The sequence below is a fragment of the Sceloporus occidentalis genome, unplaced genomic scaffold, assembly GCF_023333645.1.
Source record: "Sceloporus occidentalis isolate IW3139 unplaced genomic scaffold, rSceOcc1.0.p SCAF_3, whole genome shotgun sequence".
NCBI lineage: Eukaryota > Metazoa > Chordata > Lepidosauria > Squamata > Phrynosomatidae > Sceloporus > Sceloporus occidentalis.
Genome location: NW_028316983.1, coordinates 66,590,488 through 66,613,586, shown reverse-complemented (window position 1 = coordinate 66,613,586; position 23,099 = coordinate 66,590,488). Strand labels below are relative to the sequence as shown.

The 23,099-nt window shown below is 41.1% G+C and overlaps 1 protein-coding gene across 13 annotated transcripts in view; it reads left to right on the top strand.

Annotated features, from left to right (window-relative positions):
- The first annotated feature begins 870 nt into the window (after positions 1–870).
- Positions 871–23,099, top strand: part of LOC149316102 (uncharacterized) — a 35,759-nt gene continuing 13,530 nt past the window's right edge. For 2 of the 13 annotated variants that reach the window (XM_089514814.1, XM_089514808.1), the window contains exons 1-7: positions 6,178–6,432; positions 6,759–6,820; positions 10,409–10,509; positions 13,950–14,025; positions 15,007–15,034; positions 15,769–15,909; positions 17,629–17,760. In XM_089514814.1, coding sequence (XP_089370940.1) covers positions 6,310–6,432; positions 6,759–6,820; positions 10,409–10,509; positions 13,950–14,025; positions 15,007–15,034; positions 15,769–15,909; positions 17,629–17,760 — 663 coding nt within the window. In that variant the 5' untranslated portion in view covers positions 6,178–6,309. Of the gene's footprint in view, positions 1,052–3,840; positions 4,226–6,173; positions 6,433–6,739; positions 6,821–9,647; positions 9,725–10,408; positions 10,510–13,949; positions 14,026–15,006; positions 15,035–15,768; positions 15,910–17,628; positions 17,761–23,099 lie in introns of those variants that run through there. The other 11 variants (XM_089514813.1, XM_089514815.1, XM_089514822.1 and 8 more) reach the window with 11 other exon arrangements.

Sequence of the window (23,099 nt, the reverse complement as noted above, 5' to 3'; positions counted from 1 at the left end):
CCTCATTTGAGGTGTCACCTAGTGCAGGCCACACTCCCCACACTGCTAGTGATGCGACTGGTGTATGTGTGTATTGTGATAGCAGGCACCATTTTAAAAAAGGTTTCCTGTGTATAGCTGCAAAGGAGAAAAGTGTACGGGAAGGCAGAGGTTGTGCCTCTTCAAAAGTGACATTCCGTAGTCATTTGTTATAAATTCTGCAATTAAAAAAGAAACCTTTCAACAAAGCCGTTTAATTGTAAGTAACTTTTATCTGATCAAATATTGTTCAGTGAATACGTCAATTAAACACTGAAGCATCCACAGCACATGACCAGTGGTGTATGTGTATATGATATTCTGTCTGTTTATGTATGTGTACACCCACCTGCTTTACATGTTTTAGAGCTCAGCCATGACATTTCAAATCCATCTTCTGTTGAGCCTTCACCATTTACTGAATTTAAGCCTTGATTGGGGTTACTGTGGAGACAGCTGCAGTTTAAATGCCTTGGATGATGCTGATGTGATTTTATGAAATGATCTATCTTCTGGAAGCCACATAGTTGACTTCCTCCTGGGCCCACCCAGTTAGGTCAGTATTCGGAGCCTTTGCAATGTATTCTGTTATTTTCCTAAGCTGCAGTAGGGCACTCTCTTTCCAAAATGAGATGACAAAACCAAGAAAAGACTTTTTGTCCAGATTTCAGCTTCACTAACAGCTAGAAAGACAAGCACAGAGTGTTTACAAGATGGTAGTCATCCGGTTTATAAACAAGGGGCTTCTCCAGCAGCAGTGAAAGTGCATTCCAAAGACAGCAAGTTAGGCAAGAGGAAAATCTTTCAAGGGGGCAGCATGAGGAGCAGTGTTGCAGCTTAGTGTTCATGAGACGGTGCTTTTGTTCTGGGGCAAAGCATAAATTGGTGTCCCTATCTTTGTCCAATTTGGACTGTTAATGCTGCCTTCATTAATATAGGAACGGAAAACCCTCTTGAAAGAAGGGAATGTCTTCGGTGGTTTTGCTTAGACGTTTGTCTCTCAGCATGTGACAATGTTCACATCCCTATCAAGGTAGGTCATTTATTCTTATATTTAATGCACAGATGGGGAAAGCTGAATGCAAGGGCCAGTGACCACTGGTATACTGAGGAACAGCTATGTGAGTTCTCGCTCTTCCTTTCTCTTTGTCTCTCTGTTAGCATCTCATATTTCCCTGCTTAACGTTAGATCATGTGAGCTTTGAAATGAGATTCAAGGGAGAAGAAAATCAAATATTTGTCTCCAAAAGGCACAATATAAAATCAAAGGAGAATATCTTTGAAGATAATTAGCTTCTCTGAATTTGATCTATGAGGTCCGCTGAGCAACATGTGGGAGAGGGGGATTGCTAGCCAAGAACAACAATACTTCAGAATTGGGGGCAAAAGGAGAAACAAAGATAACTTTTATTCAAAACAAAAGAACAGATGGTAGTAATAAGATACACTGTTTTTATCTTTCATTTTCCTCCTTTTTTGTGATAAAATGATATTGCTGTTACCTTATATGGTATGGTTTCACATAAGTCTGACTTTGAAAATTATGCAACAGAATTATTTCAGATTGGGATGGGCAACTGTGGTGTGTCTAGAGCAGTTGTCCCCAAAGCTTTTTGGGCTGCTGCTCCCTTTCATCTTGGGTAACACCTCTAGTGCCCCCCAATACCTATTTCTTTATATTAAATCTGCTGTTCTACTGCAAATTTAAAACAACCAAACTTGGTCACTGCTCCCTTTGGATCTAGTCACCTTGAGAGCAGCAACCGAGCAGCTGGCTGAGAAGTGACCCAGAAGCCTCTCACCCATGCTGGCCAGTATGGGCAAGAAGCTTCTTGCTTGCTGCTAAGCCAGCTGCATGGCTGCTGCTCACAAAGTGACCAAGTGCAAAGGGAGAAGTTTCTCCTTGGTGAGGAAAGACTCTCAATCCTTCTTTCTTGGGGAGAAGAGGGGCACGGCCAGTGTGTATACGATGGTTAACAGAGGCCACATGCTCTGGACTGGAGACTGGTGTAGGCAGGGAAAGGGAGATATTTTAACTATAGGAGCTGCTTCAAGGGGAAGGACTCTTTCCAAGAATCAACCCCAGATATTACTCCCCTTCCATCTCCAGAGACTTGTCTTTCCCACACAGCTTCATGTGTCTTTTACCACAAACACACATAAATATTGTTTCTTCTACTACCTCTTCTCTTGGCCTGTCCAGTGAATGAAAACAGGAGCAGCAGCAGCACAGCTCCAACCTGCCAGCCAAGTCCCAACAAAGCTTACAAATCTTAAGCGTGGTCCCAAATTTGAACCTCATTTTTGCCACCACTTCTGCATTGTCACATGCTCTAACTCCTTGCTCCAGTGAGTCAGTTTGTTCCAAAATGGCACCAAACCAGGGAAAAGATGCCCTGTGCCCAAGCCTTGCAAGAGTTTCCTGCCACTGCTAGCGAAAGATGTGGCTGAGAGAATGAGCTCACATGGGCAGGTGAAGCAATCAATGAGACTTCATGGTGGCTTTAAGGAACCCTGAAAAAAGGTTTCATGCAACATTATCCCCACCATGGTCCTAAAGTCTGCTGGTTCCACTTATGTTTTTTAAACACACAATACTTTGACTGAAGGCCCTCGTGCTGCCCCTTTTTCCCCTCACCACCTCACTTCTGCCCCCCACAGATCATCTCATTGCCCCTAGGGGGGCATACTGCCCACTTTGGGGATCACTGATCTCTGCCTCTGGGACCCTGTGGAGGTCACAAGAACTGTCCAAAACAAATCTGGCGATGGCTGAAAATCAATTTCTGGTTTTGAAAAACAGATTATTACAAATGTTAAAACAATGCAGTGGAGGCTGCGGTCTGTGTTGACCTATTGGTCTTCAAAAGTTCTGGAAGAGGAAATTCACCTGGGGAGCAGAAAAAGAGCAGTACAAGGAGGAGTCTGGAATGGGTGAGGCTTGCAAAAACAGACTCAAAGGCTACGTGTGGCCTCAGGATTATACCATCATACCTTGCAACATTTCACAGATGAAAACTGGGATACGAGTGGCCAAACAATATCAGAGTATGGTCAAGATGGCAAAGGTTATTAATGAGGAAGAACATACAAGCTATGAGATGCTGCAGCAGTTTGCTTTTGCCTCAGTCTATTGTGAAGAGCAAGATTCTGGCTCCTCCTCTCCTCTTTTTCTGCTAAATTAATTAAGTGCAAACTACGTTTACGCTTTGGACTCAATTTGCAGCAGCTGAGGAAAGCTGGAGGAGAAAGAAACTGGGACATTTTAAAAGCAGCTGAAAAAATGGGACAATAGAGGATTAATTAGGACTGTCTCTGCCAAATCAGGACACTTAGAGGGTATGCACTTTTCCCACCCCTATTATAAACAATAAATCACCATTTCTAACTTCCTAAGCTCTCAGCATGTGCCTTACAAAGTCTGGATCATCTTTTGAAGAAAATACATTGTTTCAGCTGACATGTGGAAAATATGAACATGAATACAGTGCATATTCAATAGCCTAAAAGGAAGGAAGGTCTATCTCTTCTGAACTCATGTTGATCAGATCCATTCAGATATAGATAGCAAGGTACTGTAAGATGAATGGAAAGAACCACCTGCTGGAGGAAAAACACATTTCTGACATCTTCCTATCCTGCTCTCACCTGGCCTTGTAAGGGTCTTGAAGTGTACGTTCCTGATGTGGCTCAGGATCCTTTCAGTCAAGAAGGGCTAAAGACTTTTAAAATCAACCAATCCCTTCCTGCTTGTTGCTGCTCTGTCTCAGTCCTTTGCCCTTGGCCTGGATTATCGGTGCTTTTTCTGTGGGATAGGCTTAGGCACACGGAGAGCTCCCAATAGCTTCCTGGGCATTACAGTGATGATGAACAGGCTCTGAGAAGAGATCCATCATAAACAGGTGCTCTCAGAGGAGAAGAATGTCCCACGGTTTTGGTGGTGGAGCAGCTCTGAACTCTCCATAGTCTCCCTATTCCACCTGCTATTTTTTTAAAGCTATCTTGGGACTCTGGAAAGGAAGATTAGCCTGAAGGTGAAATGAGGCAGTGGTAAACTAGCCATGGTGGCTAGTGGGCTCTTTCCCTTCTCTGGGTGGATAAGATTGTTTGCAGTATCATGGAGTCACCCAAAGAGAAAGTCGTATTTGCAGTGACCCTGGAGGCTTGTTTTAACCGAACAAGTGGAAATATTTCATGAAACACAGAGGTATGTATTTCATGAGTGTGTTTATACAACGGGTTATTTGCAGTGCGTAATTGCTCTTATATGGCTGCTCCTTCTGTGAATACAAGGCTGAGAGAAGACTGTGTTCAACTCCCCCACTGTGAGCACAGGCGCTGGGTTTTTCAGGACGTATCAGTACATCTTAAGGAATGTATAATTTGAATGCATCCCTTGCTGAGTACATATAACAAATCTGGAAGTAAATTTGCTTCATTATCACTGTTCTTCATTGGTCAAGAAGAAAATTAATATGCTATTTGTCTCTCTTATGCCTTGTATTTTATGAATTATTAAACTATGCACCATATGGGAAGAACAAAATGAAAATACTCTCTTTCATGAAAGAAAAAAAATTATATATTAAATTAAATCTTCCCTCATATGCTAGCCTTGCTGAGTTTCAGATATTGTTTGTTGTTGTGTGCCTTCAAGTTGTTTCTGACTTATGATAACCTTAGGGTGAACCTATCATGTGTTTTTCTTGGTAAAATTTGTTCTGAGAGGGTTTGCCTTTGCTTTCCTTTGAGGATGATAGATTGTGACCTGGCCAGAGTCACTCAGTGGGGTTTTCTTGGCTGAGTAAGGCATTTAAACTGGTCCAGTACTCAAAATACTGAACCACGCTACAGCAGATACTTTGTTTATCTCTGTATGTCTCTCTCTGTGTGTATAAAAACTTCCATTAATTTGTTCTTATAGTGCATCTCAGTCTATAATCTAGCTATTCTTTTATTTGTCATTTGCCTTTATCATTTGGTATATTTGTCACCTAGGTTTGACATTTCACAGCCTTGGTGAGTAGCAGTATTTGCAAACCTCTCAAAGAGTGTGTTTCTCTCTGTGTGTAACGGTCTGATTCATATGGCCAACTTTTGCACAGAATAACTTCACACATACAGCTAATTTGGCATCATGGTGAGCAGTTCAAAACAAGATTCCATGTGATTACAGTTTTCTGCACAGGCCTGAACATTTTGTCTGGTTATTTTGGGCTAGTTATTATTATTAATTCAATGTATACCCCACCTTTCTCCTGGGGTGGGACCTATGATATCTTCCAGTAATTTAAAACAAGATTAAGTTAAAATCTTATTTTAGTTGTTTTTAATAATTAAATAATAGTATCATTTAAAAATGGTTAAAACAGTTAAAAACACATTCAAAGCATAATTAATAATAATGGATAAGAAATACAGCACAATAATATTGATGCAGAAATTACTCTCACTTCTTGGTCTTTGTTGAGAAGAAAAATAATTTCTTTTCCCCTCCTCCTCATTCAGTAACTGAAACCAAGCATATAAAAGCAACATACTATATCAGAGAACCAAGGGAGTGCTAATCTAAAGATTAATTTTCTCAGTGAGCAAAAGTGGGGTTTAAGAGCTACGACAAAAGTTCTCAGATAACAATTATGAGGCCAATTTTCAGGCAGTTGACTTGCAGAATTAGAAAGATACTAAAATGCTTCTGAGTTCCAGAAAAATAACTTAATCTTTCAGTTAAGCATTTAGAAATACAGTTCAGATATCCAAAGAAAAGAAACAGATACAGTTACCACAGGAATACAAACACAGCTAATGTAAGAATTCTAGGTGTGAACAATTTTCACTGCCCCACTCTCTGCAATGTTAGGAATTCGGGAAATGAAGGAAAATTTAATGGAGGGGATAGAATTCTTAGTTGGGGAATCAATGCCCTCATCCTCCTCTATGGCTCCTATTCTTTTCTATCAACCACATTTTTGCCCCTGCGTGTATATGTTCCTTCAGATTGCCTGTTAACTTACGCCACCACATTAATTTCATAGAGTTTTTATAAACAAGGTATATTACTCAGAAGCATTTGCCAATTGATTCCTGCTATTCTGACTCCAAAGAGGTTGAAATACCACACATTATCAGCAGATGGCCCCCTTTCTCTAATTTATTTTCTTTTCTCCTGGATTAGCAAATACTTACTTAACAGCTAGCTACCTAGGAGACTGCAGGGCCCATTTGTCAGGGCAGTGGAAATGTGATGGGTGCAGACCTTGCTGTGGGTTTGTGACTCAATTTTTTGGGGAAATGCCTTTACAAGGAGCCTCTCCCTGTCTAGTTTACCAGGGAAGGAAAGGTTGTGGCAAGGACTCTGCAGCATTGGCTGCCAGCAGCCTGGGCTGGCATGGAGAATGGAGTGGTGCTGCAGAGGTAAGGCTGCTGAATCCATGCCAGCAGCATCTGTGGAGTAAGTGATGCTTGGGAGGGAGGGAGAGAAGAGGGTGACTGGAAAGTGATGCCTGCAGCACCCTATGGAAATGGATCATGCTGCAGAAGGTGGTCTAGAATGAAACAACTTCTGTTTAAAGACACATCCTGGTGAAAGATGTTCCAAGGGTCTCTTTGCAGGGACGATAACACTGTGAGAGGGTGGTTGGATAGAGGAAATTTGTGCAACTCTGCTTGTGTATAATGCTCTTCTCTGTGCTAGTTGGAGCTCTGTGATCATTAATCTAGCATGTTGTTTATCCTTTTAGAAAAGAGAGGCTGATGCAGCAGCCAGGGGAGCTGGATGGACTTGTGCTCTCACTGGACAGAGGTAAGGTCAAGAGCAGCATGGGGATAGTAGCTGGAGGCTAGGAAGGGGTTATTCCTCATCTTGATGAGGCAGCTGCCTGATGTGATTTGTTTGGATTGGCAGAAGCCTACTGCTGTTAGGATTTGGCTGGATCTTCACTGCTTATCAATTGTCTGGTGTTGTTAAGGTTTTGCATCCTTAACCCAACAGGATGGTGTCAGCTGCACTTCTGAAAGGCAGTCCTCTGGGAGGGGACCCTTGTGCCTGTTATCCAAGTGGGATGCATTCTTCTTCCATGGCTTAATTACTAACTGTGAAAAGCACCTCTCAGATCACTTATGACCTTCACAGGATCTTATTTGTTCAGGCAAAATACAACACAAACTCATTCTTACCTATTCCTCTCTGCCTACCATCATAGCACTTCACAACCACACTCAAGCCAATGTGCTGGTCTGATCTGTGTATCTTGCATACATTGCCTAATTGCAACACCTTCTGCATGGTTATTTACTTTTGTTTCCACCAGAACATTCAGCACTACTCTCCATTTTATTTTTCTGATGGGCATAGAAGGTTTTCACATCAGTAGATTCCTGCTGTCGGCCAGTGCTCTCTTGAAAAGCCTCTGCACTAGATGAAAGATTCACAGGGAAACCTCTACTACTGTTATATCTCCTGTTACTTTATGGTGCCACCTCCTGACAGTAATTTGTGGACTGGGCCTACCCTAATTTCTCTGGTCACTGGTTTGATCTTGGCCAATGATGCTATGCTCAAATTTAGCAAATCTCAAACATTAACTTCTTACATGCAAGAGAGGCCTTCACTGACTTAAGACCACCCAGTTGCTTTGTCTGTAGCAGAGATGAATAACTTGCTGGCCACCATATGTTGTAAGTCCACAATTGCCAACAGCTCAAGCCAGCATAAATAAGTGAGAAATAACAGGGATTGCAGGAGGATTATGAGTTGCCTGCCCAGGCTTGTATTCACATGACAAGCTCACCATCAAGTAGGAAGCAGTGCTACTCTAAATCTCTGTACAATGGCCAATGTAGTTTGTCTACTACAATAATTCACCACTGCTCTTTCTGCTGTAATTTATCTCTTTTTCTTTGTGTTACTGGAAGAGGTTCAGTTAACACAAATGACCATCAAGACCTGCTTGTCAACTAATTCTACCATGTTTGGTTGAAGGACACAGCAGTCCATTGATGGCACCAATTCTCCTGCTGGCTTCTGATTTCAAGGAGAGAAGTCTGGTCCATTTTGGAGACTGAGAACTCAAAAGTAGAAACATACCAGATTAAAAAAATTAATTTACAGCATGTACAGTGGTGTGGTTAATGGGCTGGCTAACACTGGATAAGAATAAACTTTTGAATTTGGAAAAGCACAACCTGAGGTCTGGATAGCACAATTATCTTTGACACAACAAAGTAAAAGCAAATTTAGTTTTTAATAATGACTGCATTAGGAGATCTATCTTAACAACATGGAACAAGTACAGACCCAGGTTGTGCCCCAAAATGCCATTATGGGTATCCATGCACAAAGCCTTATTTAAATCAGATAACACTGGCAAAGGGGAGAATGAAAAGTGGTTGTTATATAAAGATCTTCTGACTTATGAAAATGGTGAACATAGATTTAAAATTATTGAGGAACTGATAGCATAGGGAGCAAACATGTACTGGTACTGATATAGACAGTTGCTTGAAAGATACAAAACTGATAATAAAATGTATGACTTTGAACTTAGAAAGAAGAATTTGAAGCTCAGTTATGCACCAGTGATGAACAATGATGAACAATGATCCAGAAAATGCACAATTTGTTGTTGGAATTAGAAGAGGAGAGGATAAAGGAGTGTATGATTAAATGAGTGCAAAATCTTGGTCATAATATTCAAGTAGAAAGTTGGGAAACAATGTGGACAAAGGGCCTGAAAATTATGCTATCATATAATTTGAAATAAAATGTTTGTAAAATGATGATTAGATGACATTTAATGCCAGATAAGTTATTAAAGATGCATAAAGGAGCCAAAAATAAATGCTGGAAGTATAAAGAACAAGTAGGGACATATGATCATGCAGGGTGAATTTGTAACAAGGCAAAGAAAATATATTAAAAGTAGATTGATTTTAAGAACAAAGGATACTCAGGATAAAGGTGCATTTTAAACCAGAACTGTTTCTGTTAGGCTTAGTAGATGATACATTGAAACTACATGGCAAATTGTTACAATATTTGATTATGGCGGCGAGAATATTATATGCATGAATATGGAAGAATACAGAAACTCCATCGATTCAGGACTGGACTGTGAAAATATTAGAATTCACAGAGATGGCTAAATTAGGGCCCTAACAGACAGGCCAAAATACAGCTGCTTCGGGTCACATTGGAGGTATGCTGTTTAAATGACACACGCATCTTAAAGAGGCCAGAAGCTGTGCCAAAGCCACACTCCAGTCTTAAGGACTGGAGCACACCTTTGGGCCCTTAGTTATTTAAAGAAAAAACAACAAACAGGTTTGTGAAAGAGTGGAATGCATTTTTAAATATATAACAGAAAAAGAAAGAATGACAATATCAATAGGTTTTGAACTATAAAGAATCTTTCAAACATGTAGGAGTAGAGGTGTATTGTAATTTGAATATTTAAATTAAGTGGAAATGTAACAAATTGATGAAATAGGCCAAAGGATAGGAAGTGGGAAGTCATTTTCATATGTAATGTGGTGGTTTGTGTTGTTCTGGTTGGAGGTTAAAGATGTGGGGTGGTGGAAATGTAAGCTGAGTAAAAAAATTTCCTCTTTTTCTTACACTTGATTCATAGGCTTAATGGCCAGTTCAGAAGACAACTTAGAAAGGATGGTGGATGAGAGCAGGGGGAGTTCTTGTGGCACCGAAAAGGTAAGGTGGGCTAGGGGTATAGCCACGCTGCAGAATTAAAGGAGATGAATTGCCATGGCTCTATCCTACAGAATCTTAGGACTTATGGAAAAGAACTTATAAGCGGGATACAGACCGCCCAAAAAGGGCGATCTATCCGCGCCTTGTTTTGCTGCGCGAGGGATCCGTAGCGGACAAACCAAGTGGCTCCCTTGCGCAGCAAAAAGAACCCGCAAAAAGCAGGTTCTTTCTGCTGTGCCATTGTGATGCCACACTGTGCCAATGGCGCACTCGTGGCATCACAATGACACTGGGACGTGCGGACGCTAGTCGTCCGTCACGTCAAAATGGCGGTACCTGTGTGTACAGGGCGCCATCATTTTGACACCCTCATCACGTGCTGGGGGGAGGCACGTATGGGTGGTGCGTCCTCGGCCAACCCCTAGCACATGACGAGGGTGCACTTCAGGCTCGTCTAGATCAGGCCCCTGTTCTTTTTCTTGAAAAACGATAATGCAGCCCATTATCGACCCTCCAACAGCAATGGAGATGTGGCTAACCTACAGTCCATCTGGAAGGATGTTATTCCTTCCTGCTTATTCAGCTACCTACAGCCCACACCTCTGCCTATGTCACTCTCTTTCCAGAAACAAGACACATTTACGTTCATTTACGTTCTATAAAGATCATGTTCTTTTTTTGCAGCCTTCTGCTGGGAGTCCCCAAGAGCAAGCAAAGAGGGTTAGGACTGGGAACAGAGAACTTACCGTGCATTTTGAAGACAGTGGTGAAAGCGATGAAGGTTGGTGAGTCTTTGCCATTGCTTTTATGATTTGCTCTCTTTCCCTAGAAGTAATTTTCTTCATTAGTCCCTTTTTAAACTTGTTTATTTTAATTTTTTACTTCTTCCAGAATTTCTCCCACCCATTTCCTTTTATTTTAATTCTTTTTCATTTCTTTCTTTTCTGATTCCCCACTTTGAACTTTCCTTTCACACTCTCTCCACCTGTAGAGGATTTGCATGTTCCTAGCCCCAAGGCTTACTCCTATGCAGGTCACTGGGCATAATCCTTGATGGGATCTGCAAAGTTCTTATTTTACCCTTCCTCAGCAACCACCTACCATGATAAATCTGTTTTCCCATCCATGTCTCTTCTTCATCTTTGTTGCTTTCCTTTTAGTTCTGATTTCTTGGGCTTCATTGTTTGCTATTTCCAGATAAAAGCTACAGGCCTCAGACAACCAACTGTAAACCTCATTTCCTCACGGAGTTGGATTGTCATGATAAGATGTGTGGCTGCTATGTATCTGCACTATACAGTTGTTTGTGTTTCATATCACTCTATTAAAACTGCATCCAACAAAATCTTGACATAATTGCAGTTCAGTGGGATACTCAGAATTCTCAATAGATCAAAGCAGAGACTGCGAATCCTAGTTTTTAATATATTTCATTTATATGCCACCTTTCTCCCAGAAAGGGATCCAAGCCTGTTCTGTCACAGATGTAATCATGACAGTTAAAGTAATATCCGACTACAGGTTGGGTATTGCTTATCTTGAGAGCCAAAATACAAAACTGTCCACATTGGTGGCTGAGATAGAGACACACCTTTGCTTTTGTTTCATGCACAAAATTATTTAAAGTGCTGTGTATAAAATTAACTTCATGTTACATGTATAAGATGAATATGAAGCATAAATGAATTTCATGTATAGACCTGAATCCCATCTCCAAGATATCTCATTATGTATATGCAAATATTCCAAAGTCTGAAAAACTCCAAAATCCAAAACGCTTTCGGTCCCAAGCCTTTTGAATAAGTGAGACTCAACCTGTACTATAATGCTGCAGGCACACCATTAGTTTCCTGTGTTTCTCACCATTGTAACACTTTTCTTTATTCCTTCTTTAATGTTAGTCTATTTTAAAATGGGCTATAACAATCTGTATATTGCAATTGTACTACTACTTAACAACAACTTGGTAAGAATTTAAAAATATAGCCATGTTAGTGGTAGAGAGGAACTGCTGGACCTCTTACCCTTTCCCTCCACCACTCCCTTCTCCTTCTGTGTCATGTCTTTTTAGATTGTAAGCCCGAGGGCAGGGAATCATCTAACTAAAAAGATTGTATGTACAGCGCTGTGTAAATTTACAGCGCTTCATAAATAAAGGTTAATAATAATAATAATAATAATAATAATAATAATAATAATTTAAAGATATAGCCATGTTAGTCTGTAGAAACAGTATGAAGAGAGATTTTGTAGCACATTTGATACTAACTGAAATAAAGAAGAAAGAATCTCTCTACATACTTAGTACTTGCTAGGACAATCTTTTCAAAGATGTACAACATAGTAAGACAATACACCCTCCCAGTACTAAGTTATCACCAGTTTCTACACAGCGTAGTTCAGACGAAAACATTCTGATGTGCATTAGAGATTGGGTGTGGCAAATTGAATGTGCACTGTTGAATGTACAATGAAATGCTCATTTTTCTATGTGCAGAACAGACATGGCCTTAGGTTATTTAGCATGGCTAAACTAGTATAGAAAAGGAAAACCCAGCTCTGGTTACCTATTGTATGATAGAGAGACATAATGAGGAATGTGTATGTAGAGTACACTTGTACCTCCCTTCCCTTGGAGTCTGCATTTTTGGTCCTTCATGGACAGCAAGTGAGGAGGGACAAAATGGTGTTTGCGCCACCATTATAACCAATGGAGCTTGAATATCCACAATATTTCCGATTTGTGGAGGATCCGGAATGAAGCCCCTGCAAATTAGGAGGGATGAGTGGTGTTCCATAAGAATACAGAATATCTACATTGATATTGGGTGCACATAATGGGTGAAGAAGTCATGTTCCAGAGATGCTTGTTTTTAATATTTTTATGAGTAATTTTCTAATCCTGCAGGTTGTGAAATACAGTATGTGTATGAGCAATGTCTTCTAAAATTTCTGAAACCTGTAGTTTGGTCCTGAATAAGATTTCCCTTGGTTGATTATTGGTTTTTTAGTGTCCTCCTCCTCACCAGGGCTAGCAAAAGTGTTGGCATGGTCCACAATTTCAGTGTTTTCAAACAGCATTTTATGCCCAGGGTGGTATAAACCTGCCATGCCATGCCATGCCATGGACCATGCCAACAACTATCAGGTCAGAAAGCACAAGGAAGCCATTGAAATCTACAAACACCTGGACAATTTCAACAGGAAAGAAAAAACCCTTAAAATGAACAAAATTTGGTTACCATTCCTGAAAAAAAGCAAAATCAGGACTCAGCAAATGCAAATAGAAAACCACCCAGGGTCAGAGGTTTTCCCAGCAGACAATGGTCACTAATTAAGCAAACACTAATCCTCTTTGCATAGACCTTGCTATCAACAGAACAATACACAGATTAACATGGAAATCACTCCTCTACTGTGTGTGTGTGTGTATGTACACACACACAACTCTCTTCCATGCCATCATTCTCTGAAGATACCAGCCACAGATGCAGGTGAAGCATCAGGAATAAACTCTTCTAGAACATGGCCACATTGACCGAAAAACCCACAAAAAACTATACTGTTACCTTTATTGGCCAATCAGAATGCACAATATACTTGTTGCAAGTTTGTGAAGCTCCACTGTCTTGTTCATCAAGTAAGAAAGATACCCTCCCCCATACCATCTTAACTAAGGACAGAAAGAACAAAATGCAGGCATCTTACTAACATCTCCAATTTTTCTCCTGTTTGGTATGTAACATCTTAATGAAGAAACCAGTGGAGCTTTGAAAGCTTGCAACAAGTATATTTCGGTTGGCTAATTCTGTTTATATTTAGCATTGTTTTTGTGTTGAGTTTAATACAAATACATATGCTTGTGTTTCTTTTATTCGTTGACTTTAGGGTTGAATTTTAATCTATAAATATTTAGATTTTCTGTGAAAAAATTTTAAGCATGTAATACTTATAGTAAATAAATGCAAAATAGAAATGGCATAGACTGTGACTGACTTTGGTAAGGAATTTCAGTGTTTGTGGTTCAGAGTAACACAGAAAAGGAAAAGGATCATTATCTGGTTACTACTGCCCTATTTTAACTTTTCATTTTCATGCCAAATAGGATAATCTTGAGGAGCAACAGAGGTTTTTTTTTTATGTTTCCTTGTCTGACTCTGGCTTGTTGGTCTATCTCCTGATAGTGATGGTGGTGATGATGATGATTTTGTCTTTCTTTGTCTAGACACAAATCACTCTGAGGACTCACTGAGTTCTGCACTGATGGAGCTTTCTGTTCTGCAAAGGCTGGGCCTACATAGGTATGAACCATCTGTGTGTCTGTCCATTGCTAGTAACACTTTAATAAAGTAGTGTTAAAGTTCAAATGAAAGTGAATAGCCACAACTGAGATGATAGCAGGCTTGGGATTAAGTTGCATTAGTCATATAACCATAAAAAAGCCAATATCATATGTAAACACAGCTAAAATAAAATAGTTGAATTGCTAATAAAAACATACAAAATAGGTCTGAGATTATATCAACTCTCACAAGAGATGTAAAGAATATTATAGGCCTATGTGGGATCTTGCCAAAATCAGTGGCAGAACTATCCCCTTGTATACATGGGGCTAATAGTGTCACTAAAATACTTTGGAACTGTCCCTGTCTGAATCATGTTACTTAGAACTTCTGCCAGCAGAAGGGTCAGTCATGCAACAAGATGCCCCTAACAATGGACCTTCCCTACAGGCAGACAGACAGCCATGAGCATCAAGAGTCTGGGTCCCTATTTCTATTCATTTGATCTTTTCACTGAAATGACCTCTGCAGAAAGAAAGAAAAACAGACTGATTTGTGCAAATAAGTTTATTTGGCACCATAGCTATAACTCATTGTCTGCACAACCAAAAGATGGAAAGGGGGGGGGGGGGGTGGCCTCTGTCCCAATGCCACTTATTCAGTGCTGCTGACTTCTTATTGTCTTTTCTATGCCAGTCAACTAGATTATTATTTTCCCCAAGCTTTCTAGATGCAGTTTTAATTCTGCTGTTTCATTCTGTTTTATTATTTAATGGCTTATAGCTTATTATATTACACTGACATTTTCATTGTTTTCCTCTTTTCTTTTTTTTGTAAGCCACCCTAAAACTATGTTTGAAGGGTATGATTTTTTTAAACTTCTCATAAATCAATAAGGAGATTACTTAAACTGAAAATCATAGGGCCTCCTTTCTGCTTAACCTTGCCAAGTCTCTAAGGTCTTATCCTTCATGTTTTTTTAATGTTCTTCTTTGGCAGGGTGGCTTTGACTGAGCAAGATGTGGAGGTGAGTACCACTCTCTTCATTTGGTTGGAGATAACCCATTAGATGCACCCCTTTGAGTTGCTCTACAAAACATTCTAAAGCTTATAATTTTTTTGTGATTAGCTCAACAGCAACGATTGTAAGAAATGTCTGTAATCTCACAGCTGGCTTGAAGGAGACTGCCTTTCTGACTTTCATTTAGCCAGTCAGTCAGGCCTTTTTGTAACCCTAATGGAAATTCTCAGCCTGACTTTGGTCTTGTTGTGTGCCTTCCAGTTGTTTCTGACTTATGGAGACCCTAAGGCAAATCTATCGCACGGTTTTCTTGGCAAGATTTGTTCAGAGGAGTTTTTGCCAATGCCTTCCCCTAAGGTTGAAAGTGTGTGACTTTCTAAAGGCCATCCAGTGAGTTTTCATTCAAACCCTGGTCTCCAGAGTCATAATCTAGTAGTGCTCAAGCTACTACACCATGCTGGCTCACAAAACCTGGAAACATATTAAGTCAGTTTGCAAAAAGAGAGTAAGAGAAAACAAAAACACTGCTCTTGTACTCCCCCTTTCCTTCAAAAATCTAAGACCTCTCAGCAAAACATAGTAGTGTATCCCCAGATGGCCCTTCATCTCTCATAGCCCAATTCATGAACACTCCTCTCCACTATTCTGATATATAAATAATGCTGGTGAAGGCTGTGCCTGAATGCTGTATGAGATTCCTCAGCAGTATGGTTTGTTTGACCCACTGCTTTCTTTGGCAGGCAGCTTTTGCACACTTGGCTCTGGCTTTCCGTTGCGACATGTTTACGCTGAAGCGGCGGGTACAGGTAGAAGAGCGGGCAAGGAACACAGCTGAGGAGAATATTCAGATGGAGTTGGCAGAATGCCAGGCAACACTGCAGGTCAGTGAAACCATTTCTGGACTCTTTTGACCATCATGTGTATTTTTTGTTGTATTCCTGGGTTGGAAATTAGAGCTCACAACTAGCATTGCATATTCGCAAAAACCTAAAAATGGCTCAGGAGCACCAGGGAATGGGTTGGTTCCAGACTGTTATTTATACTTAGGCCTGTTACAGACAGCCAAAATAAAGCTGCTTCGAGTCACAGTGGAGGTATGGTGTTTCAATGATACATGTGTCCTAAGAGTCCAGAAGTCGCACCAAAGCCACACTGCAGCCCTAAGGACTGGAGCGTGGCTTTGGTGTGGCTTCTGGACTCTTAGGACGCATGCATCATTGAAACACCATACCTCCACTGTGACTCAAAGCAGCTTTATTTTGGCTGTCTGTAACAGGCCCTACTCTCTTTTTTGTGCCGTTGAGTCATTTCTGACTTATGGCGACCCTAAGGAGAACCTTAGGCTTTCTGGGGCTGAGAGTGTGTGACTTGCCCAAGGTCAGCCAGTGGGTTTACATGGCAAAGCGTTGAATCTCAACCCTGATCTCCATAGTCATAGTCCCACAATCACTACACCATGCTGACTGTCTAGTTATACTTAATTCCTACTGAAATAAATGGAGCTTAAATCACATCCTATTCCATTCATTTCAATTGAGCCTTTGTTCAGTTAACATTTGTACTCAACCCAAATGCCATTGAATAAGTTAGGCTGAGGTGTTTCTACAGTCACCTAGGTGTGCTGTGTGGTTTGGTTAATGTGTAGATCCAGTCCTGGGAATTTGTTCACCTAATCCTGGAGACGCAACCCAACTAGGGATTTGGTTAATGCAAGATTAACCCAATAATGGCTTTCTTTTGTCAAATAATCTTGACATATTCAGTGGTTACACTTTTTTTGGTTGCATGTGCTGTAACATATCCATTTTGTACTGAAAAAAATTATAATATTTGCAGAGACATGTGTTTTTTTAAATTATCTCTTTGAGACATGGAATTTTAGTAATGGTTAACACAGTCAGGCCCTGCGTATTCTTACTGTTGCCAAAAGACTTAACTCCAGGGCTGGAAAGATAGCCACTCTCCCTTTGTTTTTCAATGGTCAGAGGATCTCATTGATTTAACTACTCATGAATGTGTACAGTATTTTATGACACCAACTTTAAGAAAATGAGCTTCTGGAAATATAGGCGCGTTACAGAGCGCCCAAGAAGGGAGCTCTGCTGGCGCCGCTGGTTGCTGCGTCCGGGAACCGCAGTGGTCAAACCATATGGTTCCCGGATGCAACAAAAAGAAGCCGCAAAAAGTGACTTCTTTTTGCGCCCTGGAATTGGTGCCGCAAGTGGCCAATGGCACACTCGCAATGTCACTTCTGTCGCGGGATGTGCAGACGCTATGTGTCTGCAACGTCAAGATGGTGGCGCCCGTGTAGAACGGACGCTGCCATTTTGTACGCGCCAAGCGCGTACTAGGGTTAGGGACGTCCGGAAAGGACGCCCCTTTCATAGGCAACTTCTACTAGCATATATGCCTACCCCATCCTTGTTTTCTGTGTGCTCTCTCTTTTTCCCCTCTCTTTTTCTTTTCTTTTTCTTTTTCCCTTTCATTGTTTTTTTTAAATACATATCTGGGTCATAGAATCATAGTATATAAGTTTGTGTGTGCAAGGATGCACTCACATGTGAATTAATGGATTGCTTCTGTTCTAATTCCCCCCACAGAAGCTGGACCAGGCCTGTCTGGACAGCAGGACAAAGGAAATGGTAGAACACCTGAAGAGCAGTCTAACAGTCCTGGCAGGTGCAATTGAGAGAGCAACTGTTGCAGCAGAGAAATTAGGAGCTGTCCATCAAGTTAGTTTCTTTTGATAGGCTCATGTTTTGTCAGAGGCAATTAAAAATAGTTCTGGGGTCTTGTGTTGTTTGTGTTGTGCCTCAATGCTGTTGCAGGAAAGAACATAAAAGAGAAATCAAATGTTTTGCCAGTCTAGGTCTTGCATTAACACCGAAGACTGATATAAAGTAAAGCAAACTTGAGTTTTTGTGTAAAAAATCTCTTAAGAGTCTGGGAACGAAGTAAAATGGCATGGGAAATCATTTTTGTGAACATGGGGCCAAAGTTCAGATGGGGAGGATTCCAGCAACAGGCAGGGCTAAGTACATAGAGAGGGTCCACAACAAAGTGGACAAGGTCATGCATAAATCTTATAAATTTGCCCAACTTTCAGACATTCTGCAAACTAGAGCTGCTGTTCCTGTTCAGTGCAAAGTCCTTTCGGTATGCAATATCCCCAGCCTCATTGGAGATAAAGGCAAGCAAGCCAGGCAGGGCATCTGCATCTGTGGTCTAGATGTTCCTTCCCCTGGGGCATCTCAGTGGGCTGGAGGTTCCCTTCCCATAGACTGAATGGTAGCTATTCCGTCAAGATGACACAGAATATGCCATTGAAGCTGATATCTCATGGCCTATGCTTGGGTATTATGGAACTTGACAGGCCCTTCTGATGTGGTTTTTCTCTGGAACTTGCTTAATATTACTGTAAGTACCAGTATTGTAAGATCAGAAAACAGTGGAGGTAAAATGTTTTTCAGGTATTTCATACCTATGCATCTCACCACCTTTGCTAATTCTGACTAATTTCAATTATTGAAAAGGATAGTGGTAAGAAGTGCATTTCTGACCTTGAAACTGGACTTCTCTTGATAGTATTTCCAGGGACAACTTCTAGACTGCAGCTGGTCTAATCTAGCCCCATCTACAAATACTGTGTCCCACAAAGGGTGAAGAATAGTTTATGTACCATGTCCAGCATGCCCTTCAGTGATCTTAAATCTTTCTTACCACCTCTTCCAGCCTCTCTAAAACCATCTTCAAATGTGAAAAAGTTGTCTTGATTCTTATAAGGTCGACACTGAGGGAAATGCCTCAATTTCATGGATGTCAGGCAAGAAGTAGTCTGAACTAGAACTTGGTCCAGACTATGTTCAAACTTTATAAGATGGAAGTGCTAGTGTAATGCACCAATTGGATTCCACTAAAGTCTCCAAATGACCATTTTAGTTTTCTCTCATGTATTGTTCCTGGGAAATGTTGAAAACTTAGACAAGCATTGCTCCCATCACCAGGTATACTTAGCACCATAGTAAGAGGCAATGTTTTGTGGTGTGCTCAAGATTCCCTGCAAACTAGACTCATCTCTGGGACATATATCTACTTAGGGTAGATAAAAACAGCCCAGCTTTTTGCCTCAACCTACATTTGGTTTTGCATAACAATAAGAATACATGCATTATTCATTGGCTCAATGAGCTATACTTTGAAATGTTAGTGTTTCTGTGGCACAAGTGAGCTGCGAAAATGTATTTTGTTTTATTTTTGTACATTGAGGTTTGAGTACTTGATTTAGCATTGCCTTTTAAAGATCTTGTTTACAAACTAATGCAGGGAGAGAGCTGCTGCTCAGCCTTCCTTGGGTTTATTCAGAATCAGAATTAAGCTCCAGAGCCAGATGTTAGAGCCAGCTTTCTACCCAAAATACTGTATGTTTCATCCTAATCCACTCTTGTGTATAGCACTTGTTAATAAATCAGATCACCTAGTTTATGCTGACATATTCTGTAGGAACTCCTAATCCTAGCTGAAAGGTGTAAGGTATATAGAACCAGTTGATCTTAGAAAGTGGTCCTTTCAATCAGGAGAATATAGCTAAGCCTCTCGGTAGAAGAGAAAGAAGAATCAGGTCTTTGCTGAGGTTTTGAAGCAGCATAAAAAGAAATCCTGAATGTTTGTCATTAGAGTAATGTAGTGCAGCAACTAAGAGAATGAACTGGAGATTAGGAAATTTCCAGTTCAGTTCTCACCCTGCTAATTGTTCACATAATGCATGGTCATACTATGAAATTTGTTACCACAAGAAGTAGTGATGGGTCACCCAATCCATAATAGCCCTGCTCGGGTCTTGCAGACTTGACATCTAGAATGCAGTCTTCCTCTTTTCTAACTTCCCAATCATTATTGTATTTTCTAGTGAGTCATGTCTTTTCATGATGTGACCAAAGTATAACATCTCTGCTTAGTCATCTTGGCTTCGAAGAAGAGCTCATGCTTGATTTGCTCTAGAACCCATTTATAGTCGCCCCTCTGTTTTCATGGGCGATGCATTCTGGAGGAGCCCCCCGCGAAAATGGAAACACATATATTCAGGATCCATTGGCTTGAATGGCCATGTGCGCTACAGGCAAATGCGCCATTCTAACCAATGGGGCTCGCTCCTCCGTGAGTAATTGAGACCGCGGACTTCAGGACAGGCTTTGGGGTTGAGACTGCCATGGTTGCCTTGACTGACGATCTGTGTCTGAGCATCAACAGGGGCAGTGTGACCCTGTTGGTGCTTTTAGACCTCTCAGTGGCTTTTGACACAATAGATCATGGCATCCTCTTGGATCGCCTGAGAGGATTGGGAACTGGAGGCACTGCATTGCAGTGGTTCCATTCCTTCCTCTCAGCCAGATCCCAGAGGGTGATGCTTGGGAACAGTTGCTCCAGTAAAATGGAGCTCACCTTGGAGTTCCACAGGGTGCTATCCTGTCCCCAATGTTGTTCAACATCTATATGAAGCCGCTGGGTGAGATCATTCGGAGTAATGGAGCTGGGTGTTATCAGTGTGCTGACGACACCCAAATCTATTTCTCCAAGTCTCATTTGTCGGCCTCAAATTCTCATAGCATCTTCTCTCTCAATGAATGTCTTCAGGCAGTAATGGGCTGGATGAGGAAAAACAGATTGAGACTGAATCCAGACAAAACGGAGGTGCTCATGGTAGCGGCCCCGAAACCAGGATTCAGGTTGCAACCTCCGGTCCTGGACGGGGTCACACTCTCCGTCAAGGACTGCATTCGCAGTTTGGGGGTGTTCCTTGATTCATCGCTCCTGATGTCGAATCAGGTAAATGTGACAGTCAAGAGTGCTTGTTATCAGCTTCGGCTGATACACCAGCTGCGCCCTTTCCTGGAAGTAAGCGATCTTGAGACTGTTGTGCACGCGCTGGTAACCTCACGTCTAGATTTCTGTAATGCGCTCTACATGGGGTTACCCTCGTACTTGATCCGGAAACTGCAACTAGTACAGAATATGGCAGCCAGAGTAATTTCCGGAACATCTAGGAGAGACCATATTACTCCGGTTCTAAAGTCCCTCCAATGGCTGCCTATTAGTTTTCGGGCCCAGTACAAGGTGTTGGTTATTACCTTTAAAGCCCTAAATGGCTTGGGTCCAAACTATCTTCGGGACCGCCTTCTCCCCTACAATCCACCCTGCGCACTCCGGTCCTCTGGGAGAGGCCTACTTCAGCCACAAACATCTAGGCTTTCGGCTACCTCCCAGAGGGCATTTTCCATCGTCGCCCCCAGACTGTGGAACGGCCTGCTGGATGAGATCCGTCTGCTTACATCAGGGGTAGGCAACCTGCAGCCCAGCGAGACCTTGGGACCGGCCCCAGCCCGGTCCTGCCGCCGATTGCCGCCGGGGCCTTTGGCCTCTTGCGCGCAGGGACAAGGGGGGCAATTGTCTATAGAAGCCTCAGCAACATGCATTGATCTTAACATTTTATTAAAAATCAGCAAATTTTTTCGTGTGTCCTCCATTTTTTTATAAAAAAAGTGTCCTCCATTTGAAAATGTTGCCCTACATTTGTCCCGGTTTATTTATTTATTTAATTTTTTTTTAAAAAAAAAGTTATTTATTTATTTATTTATTTATTGGCTTCGGACCCCCAGTTTTCTGAGGGACAGCAACCCGGCCCCCGGCTCAAAAAGGTTGCCTACCCCTGGCTTACATCCTTAGACAGCTTTAAAAAGGCTGTTAAGATGGATCTCTTCCGGCAGGCCTTTCCAGAATAGAGAACCCGGCCTCAGGAAACTCCTATGAATAAATAGATACTGCCACTCCCATCGATTATTGTTATATTGATTATTGTTATGTTGTTTGACCTTTGGGTTAATTTTAACTTGTATGGTTTTAATTCTCTATTAGATTTAATACCTTTTTAAGGGGGGGGAGGGTACTAGAGATTTGGTATGTTTTGTATTTTTAACTTGTTAGCCACCCCGAATGCTCTCAGAGGGGAGGGATACAAATAAAATTTATTATTATTATTTTATTATGAAAACGGAGGGGCAACTGTATTTGCATTTTTAGTAGTCCACAGTATCAGTAGCACTTTTCTCCAGCACCACATTTCAAATGAGTTGATTTTCTTCTTAACAGCTTTTTTCACCTGTCCAGCTTTCACAATCATGCATAGAAATGGGAAATATGATGGTATGGACAATCCTAATGTTAGTGTTCAATTATATATCTTTATACTTCAGGATCTTGTCTACTTCAGTGTCTTCCTGGGCTCCAATATAGAATCTTGCAATTTCTTCTTCTTTTGTCTCTGTAGTTGGAGCATAAACTTGGATTAAAGTTATATTGATAGGTTTTCCTTGATGGCTTTGCTACATCTCTCCTCACTATAAATGTCACCTCATTTCTTCTTAGATTTCATTTACTGAGTAAAACACTGTGTAATTATCTGACACAAAATGTACCATTCCTGTTCACTTTAGCTGAACCCAAGTATTGCAGTGTTTATACATTTCATTTCTTATTTTACTATGTCTAGTTTCCCCTGTTCATGGTTTTCACATGACATGTTCCTATAATATGTGTTGTGCAGTTTCAGATTCTTTTTTCACCTCTTCTGAACACATCAACAGCTGAATATCTTTTCATCTGAAGTCCACTTCCATCATTAGCCACAGAGCTATTCTTCCTCTGCTCTACCTGAGTAGCTCATTGATTGCCATCTGAGTGGGGGAGGGGGGTCTCATCTTTTGCCACTATCTCTTGTTTCATTTTAGATTATTGCATTATAGGGGTTTCATGGTAAAAGACCTTGAAAAGAGTGTTTACTGTGACTCCCTCTGTGTAGTACTAACAAGCATTAGCTATGGTGCCTCTGCAATTGTCTCTGAGAGATTCTCTGCCAGTGTTACCCCTTCACTGTTGATGTTGCCCACTAGCTGTTTGGCACATTTATTCTGGCTTGTCAGCAAAAGCCTATCTACCATCAACACTGCTGTCATCAGTACAACTGTACAGTAGCATGCAATCCCACCACCACCAAAAGATAGTGTCAGTGGTCTGAACA